This window comes from Natator depressus, chromosome 2 (assembly GCF_965152275.1).
Source record: "Natator depressus isolate rNatDep1 chromosome 2, rNatDep2.hap1, whole genome shotgun sequence".
Lineage (NCBI taxonomy): Eukaryota > Metazoa > Chordata > Testudines > Cheloniidae > Natator > Natator depressus.
The window spans coordinates 156,224,201-156,249,319 of NC_134235.1; the positions used below are offsets into that span (position 1 = coordinate 156,224,201).

Sequence of the window (25,119 nt, forward strand, 5' to 3'; positions counted from 1 at the left end):
TGCGACCTTGTACCGAAATCACATGTGCTATGTAATGTGAATAGTGTTGTTCACCGTGAAAGAGTATAGCCATTGTTCTGTAAAATGTATCTTTTAAAATCCTTCACTCCCTTTTTTTTTTCCTCCCGCAGCTGCAAATGTTTCAAGCCTCCCTCCTATGTCCCAAAGGCTATCTCAGATAAGGCAGCAAAAAAAACGCATGCGCGATGAAATGTTCTCTGAGCTCATGCAGTTGTCTGGCACTGACAGAGCTCAGCAGAATGTGTGGAGGGACACAGTAGCACAGTACAGGAAAGTGGCCAATGAACGTGAGGACAGGAGGGACGATAAAGATGAGAGGTGGCGGCAGGAATATCAGAGGAGGCAAGATGCAACGCTGGGGCTGCTGCGGGATCAAATGGACATGCTCCAGCATCTGGTGGAGGTTCAGGAACAGCAGTAGGATCACAGACTGCCGCTGCAGCCCCTGTTTAACAGCCCTCCCTCCTCCCCAAGTTCCATAGCCTCCTCACCCAGATGCCCAAGAACATGTGGGATGGGGAGGCTCCGGGCACCCAACCACTCCACCCCAGTGGACAGCCCAAGCAACAGAAGGCTGTCATTCAACAAGTTTTGAAGTGGCCTTTTCCTTCCCTCCTACCCTCCTCCCACATCCCATCTGGGCTACCTTGTGAGTTATCTCCCTATTTTTATAATCAATTAATAAAGAATACATGGGTTTTAAACAATAGTGACTTTATTTCCTTTGCAAGCAAGCTGTGATCGAAGGGCGGGAGGGCAGGTGTCTAACAGGGCATTAGAGTCAACCAAGGGGGCGGTTTTTCATCAAGGAGAAACAAACAGAAGTGTCACACGGTACCCTGGCCAGTCACGAAACTGGTTTCCAAAATTCTCTGATGCGCAGCGCTTCCTGCTGTACTCTTCTAATCACCCTGGTGTCTAGCTGCGCGTATTCAGCGGCCAGGTGATTTGCATCAACCTCCCACCCTGCCATAAACGTCTTCCCCTTTACTCTCACAGAGATTGTGGAGCATACAGCAAGCAGTAATAACAATGGGAATATTGGTTTCGCTGAGGTCTGAGCGAGTCAGTAAACTGCGCCAGTGACCCTTTAAATGTCCAAATCCACACTCTACCACCATTCTGCGCTTGCTCAGCCTATAGTTGAACAGCTCCTTACTACTGTCCAGGGTGCCTGTGTACGGCTTCATGAGCCAGGGCATTAAGGGGTAGGCTGGGTCCCCAAGGATAACTATAGGCAGTTCAACACCCCCAACAGTTATTTTCTGGTCTGGGAAGTCAGTCCCTTCCTGCAGCCGTTTAAACAGACTAGAGTTCCTGAAGACACGAGCGTCATGAACCTTTCCCGGCCATCCCACGTTGATGTTGGTGAAACGTCCCTTGTGATCCACCAGAGCTTTCAGCACCATTGAAAAGTACCCCTTGTGGTTTATGTACTGGCTGCCCTGGTGGTCTGGTCCCAAGATAGGGATATGCCTTCCGTCTATAGCCCCACCCCAGTTAGGGAATCCCATTGCAGCAAAGCCATCCTAGTATGACCTGCCCATTTCCCAGAGTCATTACCTTTGATAGCAGCAGCTCAATGATTGCATTGGCTACTTGCATCACAACAACCCCCACAGTAGCTTTGCCCACTCCAAATTGTTTACTGACTGACCACTAGCTGTCTGGCATTGCAAGCTTCCAGAGGACTATTGCCAGTCGCTTCTCAACTGTGAGGGCTGCTCTCATCTTGGAATTCTTGCGCTTCAGGGCAGGGGAAAGCAAATCACAAGTTCCATGAAAGTGCCATTATGCATGCAAAAGTTTTGGAGCCACTGGGAATCATCCCAAACCTGCAACACTCTGCGGTCCCACCAGTCTGTGCTTGTTTCCTGGGCCCAGAATCGGTGTTCCACAGCATGAGCCTGCCCCATTAACACCATGATCTCTAAATTGCCGGGGACCGAGGTTTTAGAGAAATCTGTGTCCATGTCCTCATCACTCTTGTCACCGCGCTGCAGTCGCCTCCTCACCTGGTTTTTCAGGTTCTGGTTCTGCATAAACTGCACAATAATGCGCGAGGTGTTTACAGTGGTCATAACTGCTGCGGTGAGCTGAACGGGCTCCATGCTTGCTGTGCTATGGCATCTGCTCGGGCAATCCAGGGAAAAGGGCGCAAAATGATTGTCTGCCGTTGCTTTCACGGAGGGAGGGTTGACTGACGACATTTACCCATAACCACCCGCGACAAATTTTTGGCCCCATCAGGCATTGGGAGCTCAGCCCAGAATTCCAATGGGCAGCGGGGACTGTGGGAACTGTGGAATAGCTACCCACAGTGCCCCGCTTGGAATGTCAACGCTTGCCGCAGTACTGTGGACGCACACCGCCGAATTAATGTGCTTAGTGTGGACGCATGCACTCAACTTTATACAATCTGTTCCCAAAAATCGACTTCTGTAAAATCAGAGTAATTTCGTAGTGTAGACATACCCTTAGATTCCCAGTGACTTTCAATGTGACATAAGCTCCTAATACACTTAGGCATTTTTGAAAAGTTTACTTATCGAGAATTAGAAGCACAGATCTTCTCATGATGATGTACATGCGCAATATGGAGAGCATTCCATATTTATCAACATCATAACATCTGTAGAAGGGCCATTTTGTTCCACAGTCTGGAGTAGATTCTCTTCCTTACTCATCCTGTGTAGTAGATCAGTGTAGATATTTGCAAAATAAGGTGCTACTCAGCATGAGTAAGGATGGTAAAGTTTGGAGATAAAATTAGATTTTCCTTTTCTTTTGTACAAGCCTAAGTTTACAAGCTTTTGAAAAGGACCATGCTGAAATTCTTAGAAGTGAGCACTCTGGCACGTATTTGTGTACTGTTTACTTTTATCTTGTTTATGTGACTGTGTTTTGTATAATCAGTTGTGCTAGACTACGTTGTACTGTTATCAGATGAAGGCTTTTGTAGTTCCGGGGACACAGCTTCTCTCACAAATAAAGACAAATGACTGTTGTTCAGTTTTACTTTGTGCATCAGTGCAGTATTACAGTTTGAACTGTGGGGCCCAGTGCTGTTTTTTTACAACTTGAGGGGTTAAAGTAGTAAAAAGCTCTATTACAATATAGACCTCTGTAAGTATTCAAGTGCTGTGCATTAAGACAACCAAGCACTGGGACTGTTTTTTGTCTTTGTTTTGTTTTTTAGGTATGTCACCAAATGTAGCTTAGATTTCTGCTATGCTCTCTGAAAACATTACAGATAGATTCAAGCAGAATTGACACAGATAAACCAAGCATCAGTTCAGTGGGCTGTGTTTTCTTGAGGTGCAAATATCAAAGTAATTCATGAACAGGGAGAGGTGAACTATAACCGTCCCAATTCAAAACTAGGGTTGAGAGAATAATGCAATACAAATAATGTATCCAACCAGTTTTGTTTTTCTTTCTGCTTGTGAAATGTAGATGCGCAGATGACAACTTTCTCCTGCTGTTCAACATTATCCAGTAATGTTTGGGCCATTATAAACAGTCTTTGGAATAAGGATGAACAGGGATTCTGAGCATATTCATTGTTGGTGAAATTTGCAACTGTGCAGAGAGAGAGCACAATATGCCTCTTAAGTCCTACTTCAGCTCTGTTTAGAGGACTTAAGTGATGCATAGACCTTGCATTGGGCTTTTGCTCAGGTGTGAATTGCACTTATTTATTAATAATGCTTGGTCAGCCAAGTCGTATGGTATTGTTCCTGCTTCTTGATTTGAGAAGTACACTAATGCTTTTGGTGCAAATACTTGCATATGCAAATTTAAAATTCTTTTTTTGCAAATACCCATGCAAATATTTCTGTGAACATTAAAATAGAAACCAATATTTGCCCAAACTATTTTGCAATAGTCGCCTCTTGGTGCCTCAGTTTCCCCATGTGTAAAATGGGGTTAATGATGCCAATCTCCTTTGATATCTTCTCATGAAAAAATATATAAGAGGCAGGTATTTTTATTACTCCAGACAATATCATCAGGGACAGAAATCTCATATATCTGATTTCTGAATGATGGCTGTAGCATACATTAGCAGAATGCCCTGATTTTCCAACCCCATGACATTAGGCATTTTTTGCAGGGCATCTAGTGTAGCTGAATATATACACCTTAGATCCTTAATTTAAACATGACAATCTATTACATAAAAAAAAAGGTGTGGGGATACACAGTGCTTACTGTGTGGTTTACCACCATCTTGTCTGCAACTCCTATGCTAGTCTGGAGAGATTGCACTGCTAATGAACTAACTACTTGGACACGGCCTGTAGTCCCCTGAGCAATTATTTTCGCATCTGCCATAGCAGATTCAATTTGGCTAACAGTTGCTCTAGCTCTGTGTACAGTTAGTTCTGGCTCAAGTAGTAATCACTCAGGTATGCATGGGTATGGCTGTTTTTGCCACAAGCTGGTTTCCAATCGTCTCTTTGGACATATCCCCATAATGGTATGTAACAATATGTTCCAGTAAAGTAGCAACATATCAGTCAGTGGATTCACCCGTTTTTCTGTACGCTTGGTAAAATGTCCATCTTTCTATTTTCACATTCATTTTAGCCATGAAAAAACTATATAAAACTGGAATTGCAGTAGCTGTAGCAATTCTCCGGAAGCAGAATGCGTATGCATTACTCTCTAGTGTTCCGTACGCGGACATGGTAACTGCAAGGCTAAATTCTGGACATCTGTTACCAACAAGCCTACAGTTCTCAGCAGGCATTAAATTGGGGAGGAGGTGGGGGCGTGCAGTTCTTCCTCTGCTAATAGCAGATGCAGGACTCCCATTCTTCTCCCCAGCTTTGTAGAGCACTGTGATGTCCACACAGCTCCCCCTGTTTCCGGTTTGCTGCTCCTTCATCTTGTTTCAATCTATTTTAACCCCTAGTTCTCAGTCACATAAATCCAGTATAGAACAGGCTTACTAGAACAGGGTAGAATTCCAAGAGCAGGTGACAGAGTAGCAATCCTTGTTGCCAGGAGTGTCTAACGAGGAAAAAGAGATTGTACTCCAGACACACACATTAGTATATTAACACAAGTATGCTCTAGCTTGATCTTTATCATCTTTCGAGGTAAATTCTAAACAGCACACTTGCTCACATGTGAGTCACAGACAAATGTGCAGATGACTGATAGATGAGTGCACATTGCTAACAGACTCCAAACCCTGGTATGATCTCATCAGATCCACAGATTATGCACGATTTGGATTTAGGATTTTACTATTATTGGAACCTATTGTTGGTACTGGAGTGAACTAAAAGGAAAAAAAAAAGGGATTCACAGATCATCGTATCCTGAGCTGGGGAATAAACCATCTTGAACACGTTAAAATGCTGTTGTGCCTTTTAGGAAGATTTTAAGGTTAACGTTGTTCCAAATGGATTATAAAAATAATTGCAATATGCCTGAGGAAGGAGTCCCATTAGCTATGTTTGGTCATTAAACTTATCATATACCATCAAGAATAAGTATTGTTGGCTGGTGATTGTCATCTTCAGTAGTCTGACATGCTGGATGAGTACTTGTAGCAAAACACACTGGTTTCAATTCGCAATACTGAAATCATTTTACAATTGGTTTTGGACATTTTTGTGAATCTGGTTCTATTCCTAAAAGGTATTGGAATAGATTTTCATGTTACTCCTGCATATTTGGGACTGACTTGCTTGGGGGCTGAGGCGCATTGTATGGTAAAGGTTAGAGTTCTTCCATTTGCTGAATTTACTCCATGTGGTCAGGAGGGTTAAGAAAAGCCGGTTTGGCTCATTTTCCCATAAAGAGGTGATGTGTTTTGTGTGCTTTCTCTTAGCCATTCAGAAAAATTGTTGATGGCAGCAGCACTAAGGAACATCTATTTTCAGAGTGGGCTATGCATACCCTCCCTCCAGACACCCAGTGGATTTTCAAGGGAGCAGTGGTCCATTTTGTGGGTAATTTCCTAAATTTAAAAAAACGAAACACCAAACAGAAATTCCACTGTGTGACATCATATTGACACCCACATTCTTCAGCAACAGGGCTGCAAACTTTAGATCCACTGCACAGACCTCTGGCTCTTAAGCAAATAGAGTAACTGATAGCAGTAGACAGTTGTCCTCCTCTGTGTGAACCAGGACTATCAGAGGATGAAATAGTGGGTTTGCGAGTGGTTTTCACCCATATTTGCTCACAACAGAGGAATGGTGAGATTCAGAAACCTTGGGGTCTATGCCAGGTTCTGGAGGGAGTGTGCTCTAGAGGTCACACACTCTTCTTCCCTGTTCTTTCCAAGCCTTACCTCTTTAAAATCACAACCAAAATTAATATTGATAAAGTAAGTTTCATATAAATTCTAGTTAAATGCCTGGCAAAGTAATATTCACATACATAAACATAAGTGCTTCCATTTCTGGGGTAAGTCAATGAAATATAAATAAGGATCCATCGTCTAGTCAAATGTTTCCATTGGCAAGATTAGCTATTTTTGTTTCTGTCATTACTATCACTTGATATTGTCTCTAATGTGGTGCGTTTATTGACTAAACTATTTATTTTCATGGTAACACGCTTTTGGATTTTTATCAACAGTCTGGTATGCTCAACATGCCAAATGGTTCAGCGTTCATCTGTGAAATTCTTTCAAGACCAACTGTTGCATTACCTTTGTTGATCCTTATTATCCAAATGATCTCATCTTTGATAAGATTGCAAATAGGAATATTCTTCTTGTGTGGGTGAAGCTACAGTCACCATCTGGTGCTCTGCATATTCATTTATTATATTTCCTTTGCAAATCTTACAATCCAAAACTAATTAAAACTATTGCATTAGGGCTAACTACATTCAGAACTGTATAACATGAAACGCAAGATGAAATGTTATATCTCAGCGCTGGCTGATGTTAGTCACCAGAGAAGAGAGGGGAAGAAATATAAGTTATGTCCAGTTGTGCAGAGGTCACTTTGTGTGGGGAAAAATTCACTCTTACAAGATCCATCCGCAAAATAACCTCTGCTCACGTGAGTTATCAAAATGAGATGCCATTCATGGATCGTGTAGAACATTTAAAGGGCGTGTCCGCTCCACTGGGCTCTTCAAACTTGGCTTTCCTTTGGTCGGACTTGAATATGCCCATGGGCTCCACTAGGCTTTTTGGGCCTGGCTACTTCTTGATTGGGGGGGGAAAAATAAGAGGTGGTATCTACCAGATGTTACCCTCTTGTAGCACCAAAATCATGGTAAGTTACTCCTGGTAAGTTGTGCAGATCTGTGATCCTCGCTCTCCTTTCTTATGTATGAGGAATGTAATAGTTAACAACATTAACATTTCTGTTATGGCTGGGCATCTGAGTTGCATCTCCACTGAGATGGATGGTGAAGTGTACACCTCTGAGGTGTTGCTGTAAGCTCTCTGCAAACACACACAGTCATCTCTGCATCAATTCCACTCATTTATGAGCATTTCTCTGCAATCATAACAGCTACAGACTTGCTAAGAAAGAAAGAAAGAAAGAAACCTGAGATTCTGGAGAGCATAACAGTCTCTTCGGAAAGGGGCCGGTCTGCTGTACTGGTGCGTACCAGCTGTTTCTGAGCTCTGAAGTTGCATATACTGAATCCTATTTAAGACCTTTCATTGATAGAGTTGGGTACCTGCAGCCTTGAAATTTTTCTTGGATGCTGCATTTAATGGGAGCAGTGGGGGGCAAAAAACCTAACTGGCTTCAAGACCGAGTTGATAAGTTTATGGAGGGGATGGTATGATGGCATATACAATGCCATATAGCCAATTTCCGAGTACTAGTAACAAATATCTCCAGTGGCTGGTGATGGGACACTAGGTGGGGAGGGCTCTGAATTGCTACAGAGAATTCTTTCCCAGGTGTCTGGCTAGTGGGTGTTGGCCATATGCTCAGGGTCTAATGGATCACCATATTTGGAGTCAAGAAGGAATTTTCCCTTGGGTCAGATTGGTCAGAGACCCTGGAGGGTTTTCACTTTCCTCTTGCAGCATGAGGCATGGCTCACTTGCAGGTTTAAATTGGTGTAAATGGAGGATTCTTGGTAACTTGAAGTGTTTAAATCATGATTTGAGGGCTTCAGTAGCTCAGCCAGAGGTTATGGGTCTCTTATAGGAGTGTGTGGGTAAGGTTCTATGGGCTGCTATGTGCAGGTCAGACTGGATGATAATGATGGTCCCTTTTGGCCTTAAAATCTGTGAGGTTTGAATCTGAGCATTTCTTAGAAAAAACAGGAACTGAGTCCAGATATCCTAAATCCCAGTCTGGTGTCTTAACCACGAGACTGTACTTCTCAGTTCCAAATTCCTCCAGTAGTTAGTGCAAGGCAGTTATGGACAGCTAGTTTCTTTAGGACCAAGAATACAGTTATCCAGATAAATATTGTGTAGATAAAAAGTTTGGATAGGTCAAAAGTGGAGCTGGTTGAAAAAAGTGAGGGTTTTTTCCATGACAAATTTCACCATTTTCTGGCTGTATTCATTTCATAGCATTCAGAGTGCCCATTTTTGTGTTTGTTTTCAAAACCCAGGTTTTGGGGAAAAGAAACATTTCAGTAATCAGTTTGGTTAAACATCAATAAAAATATATCATGAAAAACTAAAAATGTGGGCAAAAATGGTTTTGAAAAAAGGCCATTTTCAACAGGAAAAACAACAAAGCAAAAAACCCTGTTTTTGTTTGAAAAATGTTCAGACAGTTCTAGAAAAAATGTAATATGTAACTAAATATCCGACATCAATATAGTTCAGATTCAGCAAGGTAGATTAATACGTTGATCGTTTTAAAGCCAGAAGCCATTTTTGTGATCATCTTCTCTGATCTCCTGCATAACGCAGGCCACAGAACATCACCTAGTAATTTTTGCATCGAGCCCGTAACTTCTGTTTGAACTGCAGCGTATTATTTGGAAAAAAATCGTCTTGACTTGGACTGCAAGTCATGGAGAATCCACTTACTTAAGCATGTGGCTTGATTTCATTGCCAGGTGACACATCCAGTTCTTTCTTCCTTGCCTTCAAAGGGACTTCTCACATCTGCTTAATTACCTTACTGTATTATACCATTAACCAGAGTACAGTGTATTATCACACTGTCTGGCGTGGCTCATGACTGAGTGCCAAGCTCAGGGCAGACTCTCAAAAAGCAGGGCAGACACCCCAAACTCGTGGTATGTTCTATAATTAGATTTCACCAACCCAGTAACAAGGGTGATCTCCGAAAGCACTAATACAGAATTACCACGGAGTCACAGACAGTCCCCTTGGGCATTCCAGCCTATCTTGCCACCCAGACACCCAGGACTATGTGATAGATGGTCACTTTACACCAAAAATCACAATAATATTCAGGTTGTTCACAGTCCCAAAGGACCAGACACTTACTCCTGGTCAGTTGTACCCAGATTTCAAATTGAAGACAACACCTATAACCAATCTTGTAATAAACCAAGTAAGAGAGTTATTTAGAGGGTAAAACAGGAAATACACAGACACAAATGAATTAGTCTGAGATTTTAAAAGGTAATATAGGCTTCTATAATAAGCAGCTCCATATATCCTTTAGTGGTGACCCATGCCAAGCAGCACTTGGATCTCTTGCTTATGTTTAGGAAACTTTGCCCCTCAGAGTTCAGAAAGCATCCAGTTTCTCCTTGTCAGGGATTTTTATCCCCTCCACCCCAGAATACAAGCTGATAGAACAAGTGTCAATGCCTGCCTCTTCTTCATGTAAGTGGGGAGGGCAACAAAGTCTTTCTCTTTTTGATGTCTTACAATGCCTCATTTGGTTTCAAATTGACTACAGGACCAGCACTGTACACTAATTAATGTTTTTTTTTTCCTGTTTGGTGAGTTACACAATTACAAGGCAAATGGTCAATTTAACTTTATACCATGGGATACAGACATTATAAGTTTGATTAATACATGTAGTATCCTACAAGAATTCCATAAAGTCTGACCATTAAACACATTCTTATAACACTAATGTCTATTTTAAGTAGACTAACCTGCAGGTCAGCCAGACTGGTTTCCAGAGATGCATTTGTCAGTGTTCAGTGAGGCCTAGGGGCCTGGGCATGAGCTGGAACTGATCTGCCGGCATCACATGTACCTCTAGCACAATTTCAAAGTACACGTACTGGAACCTGAAAAATTTGAACTCTTAAATATTACTGTGTTTTTATCAGCAAAGTAGCTAAATTTATCCTACAAATCTGCTGGTGCGAACTCATTTTATACTGCTATTCACACCTGTTCATAGAGGTGAGGAAAAGACTTCAATCCTGCCTCCGAAGGAAAAATGGCTTAGTTTAAAGGCTAGGTAAATCCATTAGGAAACAAATATACTGCTGTTCCCTTAGTAAAATCAGGAAATCTACTGTTCAAAGAACTTGTCTGTTACCTATAGCCCCAAATCAGATGCTGTTTTTGCTATTTAAAATGGTTTCTGACTGTATTTTAACTTGCTAACTACAAAAAGGCATTATTACTAGTGATATCAGAAATCATAAAATTGCATTATAATTCTCTACATAATCATCTGCATTAGACATCAGTGCTGGAATTTTCAGAGGCTAAGTGAGTTAGGTGCCCAATCCAACTGAATTTCAACAGGAGTGTCCTCTGTCTCTCCTAAAAATCTCAACATGAATAGTGGATGTCCTGACGGCCATGTGAAGACCTGAATTTATAGCTGATTTTGAGCTCAGACAGTGACACTTGGGCTGAGAGCATTGTTCTAGGTGTGGGTAGAAAAAGAACTCGTATCACCCCTTTCTGCCAGAAAGCAGGAGCATTACAGTCTTAGCCTAGACTGCAGTCCGTAGGTGTATTTTCATTCTGGGGAGGAAGGAGGAGAGGGTTGGGGAGGGAGTTTCAAAAGGAAGAAAAATAGGGAGCTGGAATGAAAAGAGTAGGGAAATCCCACAAGCTCTGTGCAGAATCACTGCACCTCAGGGGCATACTTGGTTAAGGTCACAATCTGTATGACAATCCAGTAAAAAGGCATTAACTCAAAAAGCAGTTTTCAAATTGCCAGATAATCCTCTTGATAATTACCTCCTGAGGTGTCAGTAGAGCTTTCCTGGCATCATAGCAACAGAAACAAAACCACGTTGTTCCTGATCTTTGTATAGCCTTCGCTTAACCAAGAAAACCAAAGTGGAAAAACCTTAGACTACAAACTGAGGAAAGGTTTCGGGGTGTGTGTGTGTGCACGCGCTTCACTTGTCAGGCCCTTAAATTATATGAGAATCTTCTTAAATAAAATATTTTCTTCCTTCTCTTCTCTCCCCCACACCCTCAAAGAATGAATTACATGTTCCCATTCAAAGGGGATGTGAAAGCAATGATCAATCAGTTCAAGCCAGGAGCAGTCCTTTTATACTTTTTTCTCATACTTTGCTCAGGTTCCACTTTAACTGAGTATGGTAACCTGCCCTCTTTGCAGTGAGGACACTGGTTAAATCACTCAAGAGCTGATAGTCCCTCAGTGCCTTCCCACAGTTCCCCTCAAAAGGCAGACGTGGTCTCCCACAGTTGGCTGAGAGAGAACCATAGAAGAAGATCAGCACAAACCACTATGGGACATTCCCTTGAAACACTTGGGCGAGTGCAGACGACACAGTAACTCTGGTAGTGCTTTGCAGTGGGGATGCTCACACCTGAATTAGGCTAAACCCAGATGCCCGCTCTCGCCAACTCTTCACTGAAGACATACCTTCAAGTTATTTACTTTTTACTCTTTGCAAGGCTAATGAGCCAACTGCAGCAGGCTTGTGAGATTGGAGGAGCTGGTTCACTAAAGCTCCGAGCTCTGGTGAGAAGCATGCTATATCTCTAATTTTAGGCAGGTTCTGTTGACGTGTCATGACAGGCTGACATTCATGATTGTCATTGTCATTCTCACTAGGAAATGACAGATTATTATGCAGCATGCCAAATCATTAAGATGCTGTGTCTTGGTTCAGTATCTTCATTCTTATGCTGAAGCAGTTGGATACATTTGCAAAAAAATGTTTCCTGTAAATTCATGGAATTGCAAGGGTACCTTTATAAGAAATTGTAATATACTATGCTTTTTTAAAGCATGGGTCATCCTGAACCTCCAGAACATCAGGTTTTGTTCAAATCTGTGTCACTTACTACACATAATAAGGAAAGTGTCTATATTTGCACATAAAGACTCTATTTTAAATAGCCAAAATAATTACAAGGTATCTCCTTGAAAAGCTATGTCCTTTCATGTGAGATAATATACGATCACTATAGAATTCAAAAGGTAAGAATAGAAATTATTCAGCTTTATAGTTCATTCTTTTTTCAGTAATGTCAGTGTAATTTTTAGGGCTTTGTACAGGATTAAAAGCCTGCCATTTTTACAAATTTGAATCAAGCTCACTAGCTAGTGGCCCTCAGTGGATGAATGTGTCTGCCTTAAAAGCATGATTTCTGCTCTTTAATTAACAAATATTTCTAAATTTAGACCTAAGGGGAAAATGCTATTATTTGTGTTATATAACCGAAGAGTACCGTGTTTGACATTTTGCACCCATTTATAACACCTGTGACTACTGAGATTCACCAATGAGGACAACCAGCCAGCTGCTCTCCAGCCTGCTGTTAATCACCCACAGATGAGCGTTTCATACTGAGAGAAGCAAGCGCATTGAATATGTGCCCGCTGGGGAAAATGTACTCCGTGGAAACAGTCAGGGAGGCAGATGGAGCAGTGCAGAGTTTTGTGTTGAGGAAAAAAGTCTTCGGTGGAAACAGGCACTCAGCCAGCCAGTTTCGAAAAATGGGGGTTAAAAATCCATCTTCTGACATTGGTAGCATCAGTTTAATACCTGATATGTCCTCTATTGAGGGTCTGTATCCTGTATGTGCTGTGGAATGGACTCAATCTGACATCTCATAGAGATTTGGATCTTTAGGTTGAAGTCCATATAAAAGTGCAATGTATCATTAAATTTCATTGTTGGTCCTTTTCATCTAAAGTAAGAGTACAATAGGCCCTCCGCTAATGTACACCTTGGCTAATTTGCAATGCCTATAATGTGCACAATCAAATGGTGGTCTCTTCCACTTAGGGTCTGATCCAAAGTGCAGTGAAGTAAATGGAAAGACTGGTTGGATTAGCCCTGAACAAGGATTTGATGGCAGAATATTGTAATAAGGGGCTGCTCTTACTAAAATTCCATTATTTTTGCAGGATATGCTAACAGGAAATTTACTAGCATACTGTAAAATGTCATAAAGGTAAACTGTACTTGTCAAATGAGTGGAATGGTTTGTGTATATTCGAATAATGCTTATTTGCTTTTTATATTGTTCACTTATGATTTTGCAAGATTCAGAAAACCACAATGGGGTTTCCACATATTGATATAAATTAGTAAGGGTCCTCTTTGCTCTATTCCTATGATGTCTTATGGTTCCTGATGTGTCTGATATCCTTTGATGTGATAAGTTCCTTGCTTGCTAATTATACTGTGTGCATATCTTTTGTATCTCACATTAGATTTGATATTTGATTATTCATTTCTGTTCCCACTTTCACTGGACTTGTGTAATGAATGAAAACTACCCTATTAGGAAACTGTTTTAGATATGGCAATGCTGTCCATTCAGAGCCAGATCCTCAGCCAAGGCACATCAAGATAGCTTCGCTGAAGTCAACGGCGCTGAACACCAGTTTACATCAGTTGAGGTGTGACCCTCAGATTATTTCATTATACAGGTCTTTGCACATTTGGCCTCCCTGCAGCAGTTCTTGAACTGAAAGGATATTGAGGTGTGCTATGGAATAGCTCTTTTTCCTAATTATTAAACAATGTGAACGTTACTTGCAGTGAAAAGTGACACCGAAAAATAGCATTGTGGGTTTCCATGTTATTGGCGTTTCAACGGTTTCCAGATCAGATTTACGTACTTCACAGTTCAAAAGATTATTTTGTTCCTAATCGCCATCACTACAAACTCAATATGGAATCGGAAAGGCAAGCTGGGTTATTAAATATTACAGAACACTAGCACAATAGCAAGCAGAGCTCTTCTCTGATCAGGACCCCGCTTTGATATCTACAGCCCTGGTCCACATTCTTACATAACAATCACAGCTACTTCATGTCGCCATCAGTCATATATATCTTTACTTTAAATTGAACGTTTGCAATTTCTTTTGTTTCTAGTGTGTTCCCTGGATCTCATCCACTAGCACATCACTATTGTATTGGTGTTGCAAACACAGCAGGGAAATGTTTAATTTCAAGCAAAGACTATTTTAATTAATGATTTTCTTTAGTTCATTAATACATTTCTAGTTATATTTGTGTTTTTAAAAAGTTTTACAAAAACTAATTGTTGGGTCTCTTTAAAATACTGCATTTCTGGGTTTTAAGTCATTAGCACTGAAGTATCTTTCTTGTGTTTTGCATCAATTTAATATATTTAAATGGTTGCTTTATAAAGTTACACAGTATATAGGGCACTACAACTGTGAACAAAAAGTACGGGTGTGTACGCTTGCATGCTGGATTACAAGTGGAAGAAAAGGGTAAATTTGCCAGTGTGCACTTGCTTACCTCATAGGTTAAGTGTATCATTAAATTATAACTTTGCTGACTTACCTTAAAATTGCTTAAAGAGAGCCATCACGACAAACATTTTTCTTGTTTTTAGAAGTCCAGCACCAGTACGACCAGAAAGTACACCATCAACAGGCACTACAGAAAAGCAGGAAATGAAAGTTTCTCGTGTGAGGAAGTTAACGAGACAGTACAGCTTGTGAGTGTTGTACGGCACTATTTGCAAGATTCTCTCTACTACCAAGCTGAAAATTAAAGTTGTGCTAATTATTGTTCAGGATATGCCTTCTGAAAGGCGAGTGCAATTACATGATAATGAGCTTACATTGATATAGTTCCTTTCATCTCTCAGGATCTTGAAGTACTTAGGACTTAAATGAATAGTCCATCTACACACACTTAATACCCCACTGAAATGCAAGTCCCTTGTCTTTAACAGTGAACAGCAACATTACACAGTGGTAGAAGTTAGGAACTAAAAATCCCTTTTCCACTTGAAATTAGAGGTTGATTTTAAGTAGGCAAAATTGGTGAAGCTTGGCTGGAACCACCACGTTTTATTATTACTCATTCTTATGGACCACTCAGCATGGCAAGGGAGACACTGCCACCATGTATTGGAGGGGAGGGACTAAACTGAAGGGAAGGGAAGGAAAGAGGGATGATACCAGCATAAATAAACCAAGAACTCCACATTCATTAGGAAGAAAAAAAAACTGAACATGCAATCTATGTGGGATGATGATGCCTAGCTCCTCTGGCTGGACTAATCTTCCCGATGACAGTAACTATGCAGTAGTACTAACTGTAGCTTTCATTTGTATAGCACATTGCATCCAGAAAGATCCCAATAAATATAGAGAGAGAAAAGGAGTACTTGTGGCACCTTAGAGACTAACACATTTATTTGAGCATAAGCTTTCGTGAGCTACAGCTCACTTCATCGGATGCATTCAGTAATGAAGTCAGCTGTAGCTCACGAAAGCTTATGCTCAAATAAATTCGTTAGTCTCTAAAGTGCCACAAGTCCTCCTTTTCTTTTTTGCGGATACAGACTAACACGGCTGCTACTCTGAAATCTGTCATTATAGAGAGAGAGTTACTTTCCCAAATGTAATCACTTTTGTTATGGAACACAGTAGCTATTCTGCATCAACCAGACCTCAGAATATTTTAGGAAAAGAACTGAAGAACTGGAATCAAATTGTAACTATGCAGAGATTTAGGTTGTCAAAATATATAGTAAGTACTCAAGTTTGAATTTGTCCAGGATACTAAGGTTAACATATGGGAACACACACTCATGGCTTGGCCAGCAGGACATGACATTAGTCTCTAAGGTGCCACAAGTACTCTTCCCTCCTTTTGCTGATACAGACTAACACAGTTACCACTCTGACACCCATCTTGCACCATGGTATATCAGCTCATGCTAATCAGAAATCATTGTTTGCAAATGAGACTACAGAGAGGAATTGACAACTCACTCGAGGGAAGGAATGCAAGGTATATTATTCCCTGCTAATATAGGAGATTACACATGGCATGGAATTTGGCAGCATTTTGCAGAAAAATTTTCACAAGGTTGTCTGCTTGTAGCGAATGTCCAGTGTGTCTCAAGCAAATGTGCTTCTCTTAAATTAGGCACTGCTTTTACAGCTCTTTCCTTAGTTAATCAGATTTATTATCACAATGGAGAAAAATTCTCCCACAAGTTTAGAGTCCCATCTGCTATTTTGAGACAGGAGAGATCAGGAACTTGTTTATAAGGTCAGCAAATGAAGGACTGAGAAACAACTGTGAGGGGACCAGGTATTTGAGAAGATAATGAGTGGGACAGATACATTGGAAATGAAGGTTGGTCTTATGGTTTAACCACAATTTTGGTAGTCAAGAGATTTAAATTCTAATCAAGGTTCAAGCACAAACTTCTTTGTGAATTTGACTTCTCTGTGCTTCAATTTATTCATATCTACCTCGCTAGGGTGTTGTGAAGCTTAATTCATACTTTAAAGCAGCTTGAGTTCCTCGGAAGGGGCTATAAAAATGCAAATACTATTAATGTTTATTCAGCACAAAGTCCAATTTGATCAGAGTGGTCATTTATGGCAGGGTCAGAGAACTACTGGGAAATTTTGAATTGATTCAGTCGAGCTCTCTAGTGGATGAGAGAGCTTGAAATCTTCAGAGGAATCAAGACAAAAAGGAAGCTAGAGGAAAACAGGTCAAAGTAGTCTATAGGAATACTGAAGACTGAAGGGATGATGATGTTTGGAAGAGAAAATAATCAATTGTTTCGATCAAGTCAGAGAATTTCTGAAGAAGAGTTAAATAGATTTTAAAAAGAAGTTAATTGCCCATCATTATTTCTAGATTAGACAGTTTCAGAATGTGGAGTGTAATGAAAGAGGAAAGTTGATCACGAAGGAAAGGTTAGTGTGAATTCGGGTGGGAAGAATTTGAAATATGGGTTGGCAATGTCACCCACCTTCTCATCAAATTTGGAGGATTTTTCAGAAAGAAGGTAAACTAATTTGAGGATCCTCAGAGGGAGGAATAAAGTGAGTGCTTATGTTGCCAGGTCTCAGTCAGGCATGTGATAACAATTCTATCATCAAGGAGGTGTCATGTGCCAGTAGAGATTTATCATTAACAAATCAGACAATCAGATCAAGTCTATAATGGTGGGTGATATACTAGAAAGGAGGTGGGTAGTTTTGATATGGATAATGTCATTATAATAATGTCATAGGCATGGAGGAAGCTTAATTCCTAAGGTAGTTTAATGAAGAAAGATAGGGTGAGTTGGTAAAGAGAATAATAACTGGCAGTGAGTTGAGATTATTGGGGAAAAGCAATGACTGAGGGTGAGGAAAAGAAATAGTGTTGGGTACAGTAGTGAGAATGAAAGGGAGTACAGGGGTCAAGAGATGGTAGTAGCAGTAGAGAAGGATGGTAACCAAAGACAGATGGAGAGAAGTAGCTAAGAGGAGGGTAAGGAGACAGGGAATGGAGAGAAGAGAGATGGATGAGGGTGGGGAAGAGGTTGTGTTACAGAGAATGAAGACGATATGAGAGGCCATTGAGAGGGATGGTTATAGGAATGGTAGCCACAGCCAACCCACAGAAAGTCCAGTCATGTATTAAAGTGTTTGAAGGAGCTGTCTTTGCGAGAGTGAGAATGCATCAGTTGAAATGTAGAAGAATGCATTGGAAACATGGTGAATGTGAAGATCTGAGGAATAGTAGTGGCAACCCAAGAGAAAATGAAAGCAACAGGAAAATTACACAAGTGGAAGAAATCAATATTTTAAAGTGTAGTTAAAATAACGCATTTATGGAGATTCAGGTTATAATTTGCACATTTTGATTTTGGAGCTTTTAAAAATCTCACGTTCACTGTATAAATATCAGAATATAGATTTTCAGTTCTCCAACCTTGCACCATTATGATGGCCTCTTAAGAAAACAGCAACTCAGTGGAAGATTGCAATTAAAATGCTAGGGGCTACAAAACCAAAAGTAAATTACATATTTTTAACAAATGTTTATATAACACATATAATTATAGAGTCTCTGAGCTTCACATTTTCACACCAGCAAAACTAAAATCCTCATTTGTAGCCCATTCAAAATAAATAATGGCAAGTACAATTTGATTAATAGATAATAAGGTCTGAAGGGATCACTGTGATCATCTAGTCTGACCTCATATGAAAAGCAAACTAGCAGACAATGGTTCTGATCCATTGACCTCTGGGTTCTGGAGCCAACACACTCCCACTGCAGAACTTTCTTTAGGTACTTGCATGTGTAGGTTTTGCATATACAGTGGCTTCATGTCCAAATACTGAGGGCAAAATTAAGGCACCCGTGTTTGACAAGCTAGCCCTTACATTTATTTCTTCAGGGGCCAAATTCTGTTCTGGTTGAAGTCAATGTGATCTTTGCCATTGAGTTCAGTGGGAATGGGATTTAGCTTCTGGTGTCTGGATTGCAGGCACAAAAAGTGAAAGGAGGAGTGCTGTGAAAGGAGTAGAGTGGTAAAAAGTCTTATGCTCAAACCTGTAGCTAGAACACACTAGCACAGTGCATATGAGACAGGATTATAAATTCATTCCCCAGTTTAGTTGGATGTGACCTAAGAAGCCTTTCTGAATTGGCAGATTCTAAAAGAATTTCCGCTTCCACATAAAATAGGAATATGAAGGAACAGATTTACCCAGCAAGGCTGGGGATAGAGCCAGTGTATCCCTGCTGAGTGTGGGGAATAAAGACGGAGAAAATGTCAGCTGCATGTTTATAAAAGAGATTAACTAGGTCAGGAGCCCAAATCTGGCTTGTTGCATTAATAAAATACCTATTTAATAAACTCAGTAATTTTTATATTTTGTTTTAAACACGAAAACAGTGTGTCATACATGCTATTCTGCTGTGGGTGATGAATTATTGTTCTTCCATGGAAAAGAATGACCTGTGGAAGAGACCACATTAGTTGGCAAAGTCTAATTGTTTTATAAAAGCATTGGTATTAACCAAACCACACAGCAATTTTGCTGAGATAGGGTTGGGCAGTGTGTCATGAAACTTATGTTAGTAGTGATTATATAGACAGCAACAATAGGTGCACGGTCCTGGATTAAAACGAAACCAAAGTACAGGCCTCTGAAAAGTGCCTGTCAGACTGGCATTGCAGGGTTCCATGTGCATTGTAATTCAGTAAGTGCCAAGTTAACATTTGCTCACTTTACAAATAAAAAGAAGCAAACTTGCACTGGATTGTGACAGCGAAGCTGAGTTTTTGGGGGTTTTTTTTGGTTTTTCTTTTTCTTCACACATCACTGCCAGTAGTAAAGATCCTGGAGGCAAAATTATGGCCCCAGTTACATCTGTGCATGGATAATTGAGGACTAAAAACTTGACCCAAACCACACTGAAGTCAATGACTTGTGATCAGTGGGGTTCTGCAGTGGTAACTGAGGGAACAATATGCTCTGCAGAATTTCTTTTACTGGTGACCATGTGTGAGAGGGAAATAACCGAACTTGACTGCCTGGTTTTTTAAACTAATGGCTTCTCTGTAAATGGAGCAAATTTGATCTGGAGTCATTAGTTCTCAGTGAACATGGGCTTTCGCCATGTTATTTTTACAGTTACTTTTCAGAGTAGAACTGCCCTTTAAGGCATTTTGAAAATGGAAATACATACATACTGCGTGCCAAATCCACTCCAGTAACTTCACGGTTACTGTTATACCAGGGCTGATGTTGATCCTGTATATCTATTTGAGGGTTTTCTTACCAATACGGCAAGCCTATAGAATAGCAAAATGCAAAAATGAAAGCTATAAAATGAAAAAGTAGTGTGAAATAGTCCCCATGTATGTTTTTAATCAAATACATTTTCAGTCATCATATTAATTATTTGTACATAATATCAAGTTAGATTTGAAACTACATGCCATTTCAGTTTTTGCATTCGTTGTTGATGTTTAGTCAGTATTTTTTATTGAGAAATCATTAAAATTTAAAGAAAATCTGATTTATTTGCAAACTTATCTGAAAATAGTAAATTATGCCTGGCCTGGTGAACACAATTACATTCAGAAGCACTGTAGCTGCTGCTGTCCAGATTTTCCTTTCCCTCTCCTTCCCCCTGCCTCTCGCACCTCCAAAGCAAGTTAAAACAAAATTCTGTTATACCTTGTAATGAATGGAGCTTCATGCACTTTTAACGACCACAGTGATGAAGACGACCTTCCTCCGGCACTGGCAGCGGCAGTGGCAGCATCAACATCCGTTTCATCGGCATCTCCCGTGTCGCAGAAAACGTGTACGCCACAAATGTCAGAAGGACAAACCCAGATATCACCTGGTGCAAAGGTAAGATGCAGAGATGGGGTCACGTAAATAGACTGAGAAATTATTAGAGATGATAGATATGAAGACAGAAAGTGGCTATGGTTAAATGTTCTTATGAGATGATAGTATTAACTATAATTTTACAGCTGAGAGTAGTTTTTAATATGAAATTGTTGTATGAATATACTTATACTATGCAATGTATACTGGCAGCAGCTAGAAAATTAGGACATTTAGTACCTGATCCAAAGTCCACTGAAGTTCATCCATCAATTTCAATGGGCTTTGGATGAGTACTCAATGAATATTTACTTGGATTTCAAAGATATATAATTTTGTTGTCCATCTCTCCAGATTCACCTATCAAAACACCTTTAAAACTGTATGTGTAATTTATAATCTACTTGGCTAATTTATTCTTTAATTAAATATATTTAAACTATAATTACAAATATTAAATGTTTACCCAACTTGTGGGATATTTTTCTGCCTTTAGAGCCCCACGGATGTTGGAAGTACATTTGCTTTGGAGCCAGGTGACCTTTTGATGGATTTCACAGAAGCAACACCTATGGTAAATAATTCCAGTTTGCAACTAGGAATGTTTAAATGTCTTTAAGAACTATTTGAAAACCAGAATGAATATGTTCTTTTGTTGCACATTGTCTAATAATCCAAACAAAGAAAATTATGGTCTGATTTTCAGAAGTGCTGAGCACCCACTGAAGTCAGCTCAGTGCTTCTGAAGATCAGATCATTAATGTGCACATTGTCAAATATCATGGCTGAAGCGTTGGAATGAAATTCTTCTATATGGCGATATTTGCTCTCATTTTTACTGGGCTGCCCCAATTTGCCCAACCTCTTTGATACCATAAGTATGTGTAGCTAGATCTATCTTTGGGAGTGATCTGCGCATCCCATCCCCTGCTTCCTCCCCACAGCTGAGTTCACAGATCAGCCAACAACCACTCCTATATCTGTGACTATACTTTCACTTTTGGTTGGTTCAAAGTACCGTACTTTGGCTTAAAAGAAAACAGGCAGCCTAATTCATGTTGATCATTAACTTCCTTCTTTGGAATAATAGATTCTGAAGCACATTTATGTTGTTGCTTAAAAACCAGGCCAACTGAAGTCAATAACTAAGCTCCCATTGTTTTCAGTGGGAACAGGATTTCACCCCAGACTCCCAATGGATAATCTGAAGTATTACACTATGATCCTGAACTGCATTTTCCAAAGTAATCATTGCATCACAGATAGGTCAAATACCATGTAGCAATTCTGCTTGTCACTTTGTTATGTCATCTTTATTGTCACCAAGAGATTATATTAGAAAAAGCAATAGAGGGTGCAGCATTGTCTGGCATGTATTTTTTTTTATTATTAAAAAGCATTTCAGCTATGGGATATCACCAAACTGTTTATTGACCGGCTAGATCCTGTCATGTCATTATATTGTGTGAACATGCCGTTTGCTTCAAAGACAGTATGCTACATGCCAAAAATTGCTCCACACCCTGTGTTACATTTACATCGGGACTGTGTTTTCTCCTTCATGTTTCACAAAATGAAGAAAATTTCACTAAGAGCCCGGGGTGCAGGAGGACTACACAGAACTGCACCATGCTGCACCCCACTTCCCCTTGCTGTGGCTGGCCCCCTTAGTCAGCAGGTGCAGAACGGATGTGGGGCTGAGGCCACACCTCTGTTCATCCCCTTTGGCTCACTTCAGAGAGCAGTCCTGGTCCGCCCTTGACCTACAGCTGTGACAGGCCAGAGCATGGCTGTGAAAAATGCGGGGAAGGCTGTTTGTGCATTCCTGCCCTAGTCTGAGCAACCCACATTAAGGCCTGTCACAATCTAGCCTTTAAAAAATCCACAATAAAAGACTAGTTCTCAAAAAATCAGTACTTTACTTCAGGAAACCTAAGGAACAGACGTTCACTGTGGAGACCCGGAGAAGTTCTGAGAGCCTGCGCGTTTCTTTTCCTGAGCTCAGTTTATATCAAGTCTTTAGTATTTATTCAGTTAAATGTGGCCCAGAATCAGAATTATTGTGAGTATTGCTTACTGTTCTTGGAGTGCTCTCAATGTATCCTTCACTGGAAGTGATATTTTGGTACTGGGACTCGACATACTACCTCCTGACTTGAGAACTACTGTGGTGGACAGAGACACTGTAGTCACGGTGATGAGGACAAGTTTGTGGGAGGGGATTGGACCAGGTACCAGCAAGGGTGGGGAGATGTGGGAGGCTGCAGCTGCTAGAATGGGGTTCAGGAGTGGACACTTGTCATGGGAAGGTAGGGGAGCCTGCAATGCTCTTCCCTCAATTCTGCTTGTCTGGGCTGGGTGGCTCTCTTTAGGATCTTTGGGGGTCACTTGGTAGCTCCACTGTCATTTTATAGGCATTGCTTAGCTAATTACTCAACCCCATCTTGTCACAGTGCTAGCAGCAAAAAGCTTGCTCCTGTTGCAGCTACTGGCTCTGGAGCTGAGACAACTGAGAAACCCTTGCCCCACTGCTAGAAATCCCCAGGATTTTTCTAGCTACAATGCTTATCTGGCTGGCAAGCTAGTCAGTCTCTAGGCTGCAAACAGGCTTCTCTCCCATCAAGAGAAGCAGAGCTCTGCTCTCCTTCCTGGTCAGCCCAGAGCTAGGCTAGGGCTCCTTTTAACTCCCCTCTCCGTGCCTAGCATTTGCTGCAGGTGTAGCAGAGTGGGGCTAACTGGGTCCACAGGCTCTCCTTAACCCTCTTGTTGCCAGTGTGGGGCCTATTTGCCTCATTAACCCCCTTGTTGTCAGTGTGGGGCCTATTTTTGCCCATCACAGAACTCCACTAGCAAAATACAGCAGGTTCTTGTTTTGCTCTCAGAGGTGAGAGAACAAACATCAGTGAAACGAGTGCATGTGACAAGTGACTATGAGAACAAGAGCAAGGCTGTTGAAAGCAGGGAAATATGGACAAGTGAGAGCTAATTTAAATACTATTAAAACTAATGTATACCACACATAGAGCATGTCTTCACCAAACTCCTATGTAACTTGTCCTCCTCCAGGAGAAGAGAGAAATTAGAGAGAGAGAATCAAATATCTTTCTTCTGTGGATGGGAGGTCAAAATCTCGAAATACCCAAAGTCTTTCTGACTGAAATCTCAGAATTCTGACTGGAATATCTGGGTGGGGGGGCAGGATCTGGTTTTGTTTGGTTTGTTTTAATTTTCAGTGCTGTGTGCCAGACTGATAAAACTGAAGACTGGCCTCCTCTGTTCAATCACAGAGCAGGTTGTTACAGCTCTTCCCCCTTGTGGGACAGTCACCCGGCTGCTGTACTAGACCCAACCTTTAGATCCCAGATGCTTCCAGGCTTCCTAAATCTGAGCAACATCCAGACATGGTCTCTAAGTCTGGCTTCTCAGGCACACTCCCAGGGCACAGATTTCTTGTGGGATGTGGGGCCCTGTGGCCCAGCTGCCCAAGTCCCATGCTCAACGTTCCCAGGCTCTCCAGTAGCTTAGGCACACTCGACCCAGAATTCCTTGCTGGCACACTGCATTACACTTCAGCCCAGAACTGTGAATTTTTCAAAAATATAGGAGTTAGGATATAAAATGAGGAGTATCTGGATTGTGGTTTATTAAAACTGTTCTACAGTACCAGTGCCTTTTCTGCCATATCGATCTCTTTTACATATCTGTAGCTTTTCAGGACCTGGAAATCAAAACACAAGCTGGAACTATTGCATTTGTGTATTAAATAAGTATGATTTGTAACACGGTTCTTCTTCTGGATCATCTGGGGCGCAGGTGCTAAAACTCTGCGTTAATATTCAGGGTAACTATTCCCGAGTCATGCTGACAAATAGATTCAGAAATCTCCCACCAGGATAGAACCTGGGGAGGAGCCAGCCTCTTTTAGGGCCCACAGTGAACTAAGGAGATAGGACAGAATAAGTCTCAGAAGGAAATATTAGGAACTTCCAAGCTTGGTAAGTGAACTTATGCTGAGGTTTATGCTGTACTCTGAACTCTAGGGTACAGATGTGGGGACCTGCATGAAAAACCCCCTAAGCTTATTTTTACCAGCTTAGGTTAAAACTTCCCCAAGGTACAAACTATTTTGCCCTTGGACTTTCTTGCTGCCACCACCAAGCGTCTAATAAATATATAACAGGGAAAGAGCCCGCTTGGAAACGTCTTCCTCCCCTCCCCCCCCCCAAATCCTCCCCAAACCCTACACACCCTTTCCTGGGGAAGGCTTGATAAAAATCCTCACCAATTTGCATAGGTGAACACAGACCCAAACACTTGGATCTTAAGAACAATGAAATAGCAATCAGGTTCTTAAAAGAAGAATTTTAATTGAAGAAAAAGTAAAAGAATCACCTCTGTAAAATCAGGATGGTAAATACCTTACAGGGTAATCAGATTCAAAACATAGAGAATTCCTCTAGGCAAAACCTTAAATTACAAAAAGACACAAAAACAGGAATATACATTCCATTCAGCACAGCTTATTTACCAGCCATTTAAACAAAAGGAAATCTAATGCATTTGTAGCTAGATTACTTACTAATTTAACAGAACTTCTGAAGAGCATTCC

General features: G+C 40.9%; 1 protein-coding gene across 3 annotated transcripts in view; it reads left to right on the forward strand.

Moving 5' to 3' along the window:
• The window catches only part of EPB41L4B (erythrocyte membrane protein band 4.1 like 4B), a 249,164-nt gene that overhangs the window by 188,637 nt on the left and 35,408 nt on the right, over positions 1-25,119 (forward strand). For all 3 annotated transcript variants that reach the window (XM_074945196.1, XM_074945197.1, XM_074945199.1), the window contains 3 exons: positions 14,744-14,848; positions 20,393-20,531; positions 21,007-21,084. In XM_074945196.1, the coding sequence (XP_074801297.1) occupies positions 14,744-14,848; positions 20,393-20,531; positions 21,007-21,084 (322 nt within the window). The remainder of the gene's footprint in view (positions 1-14,743; positions 14,849-20,392; positions 20,532-21,006; positions 21,085-25,119) is intronic.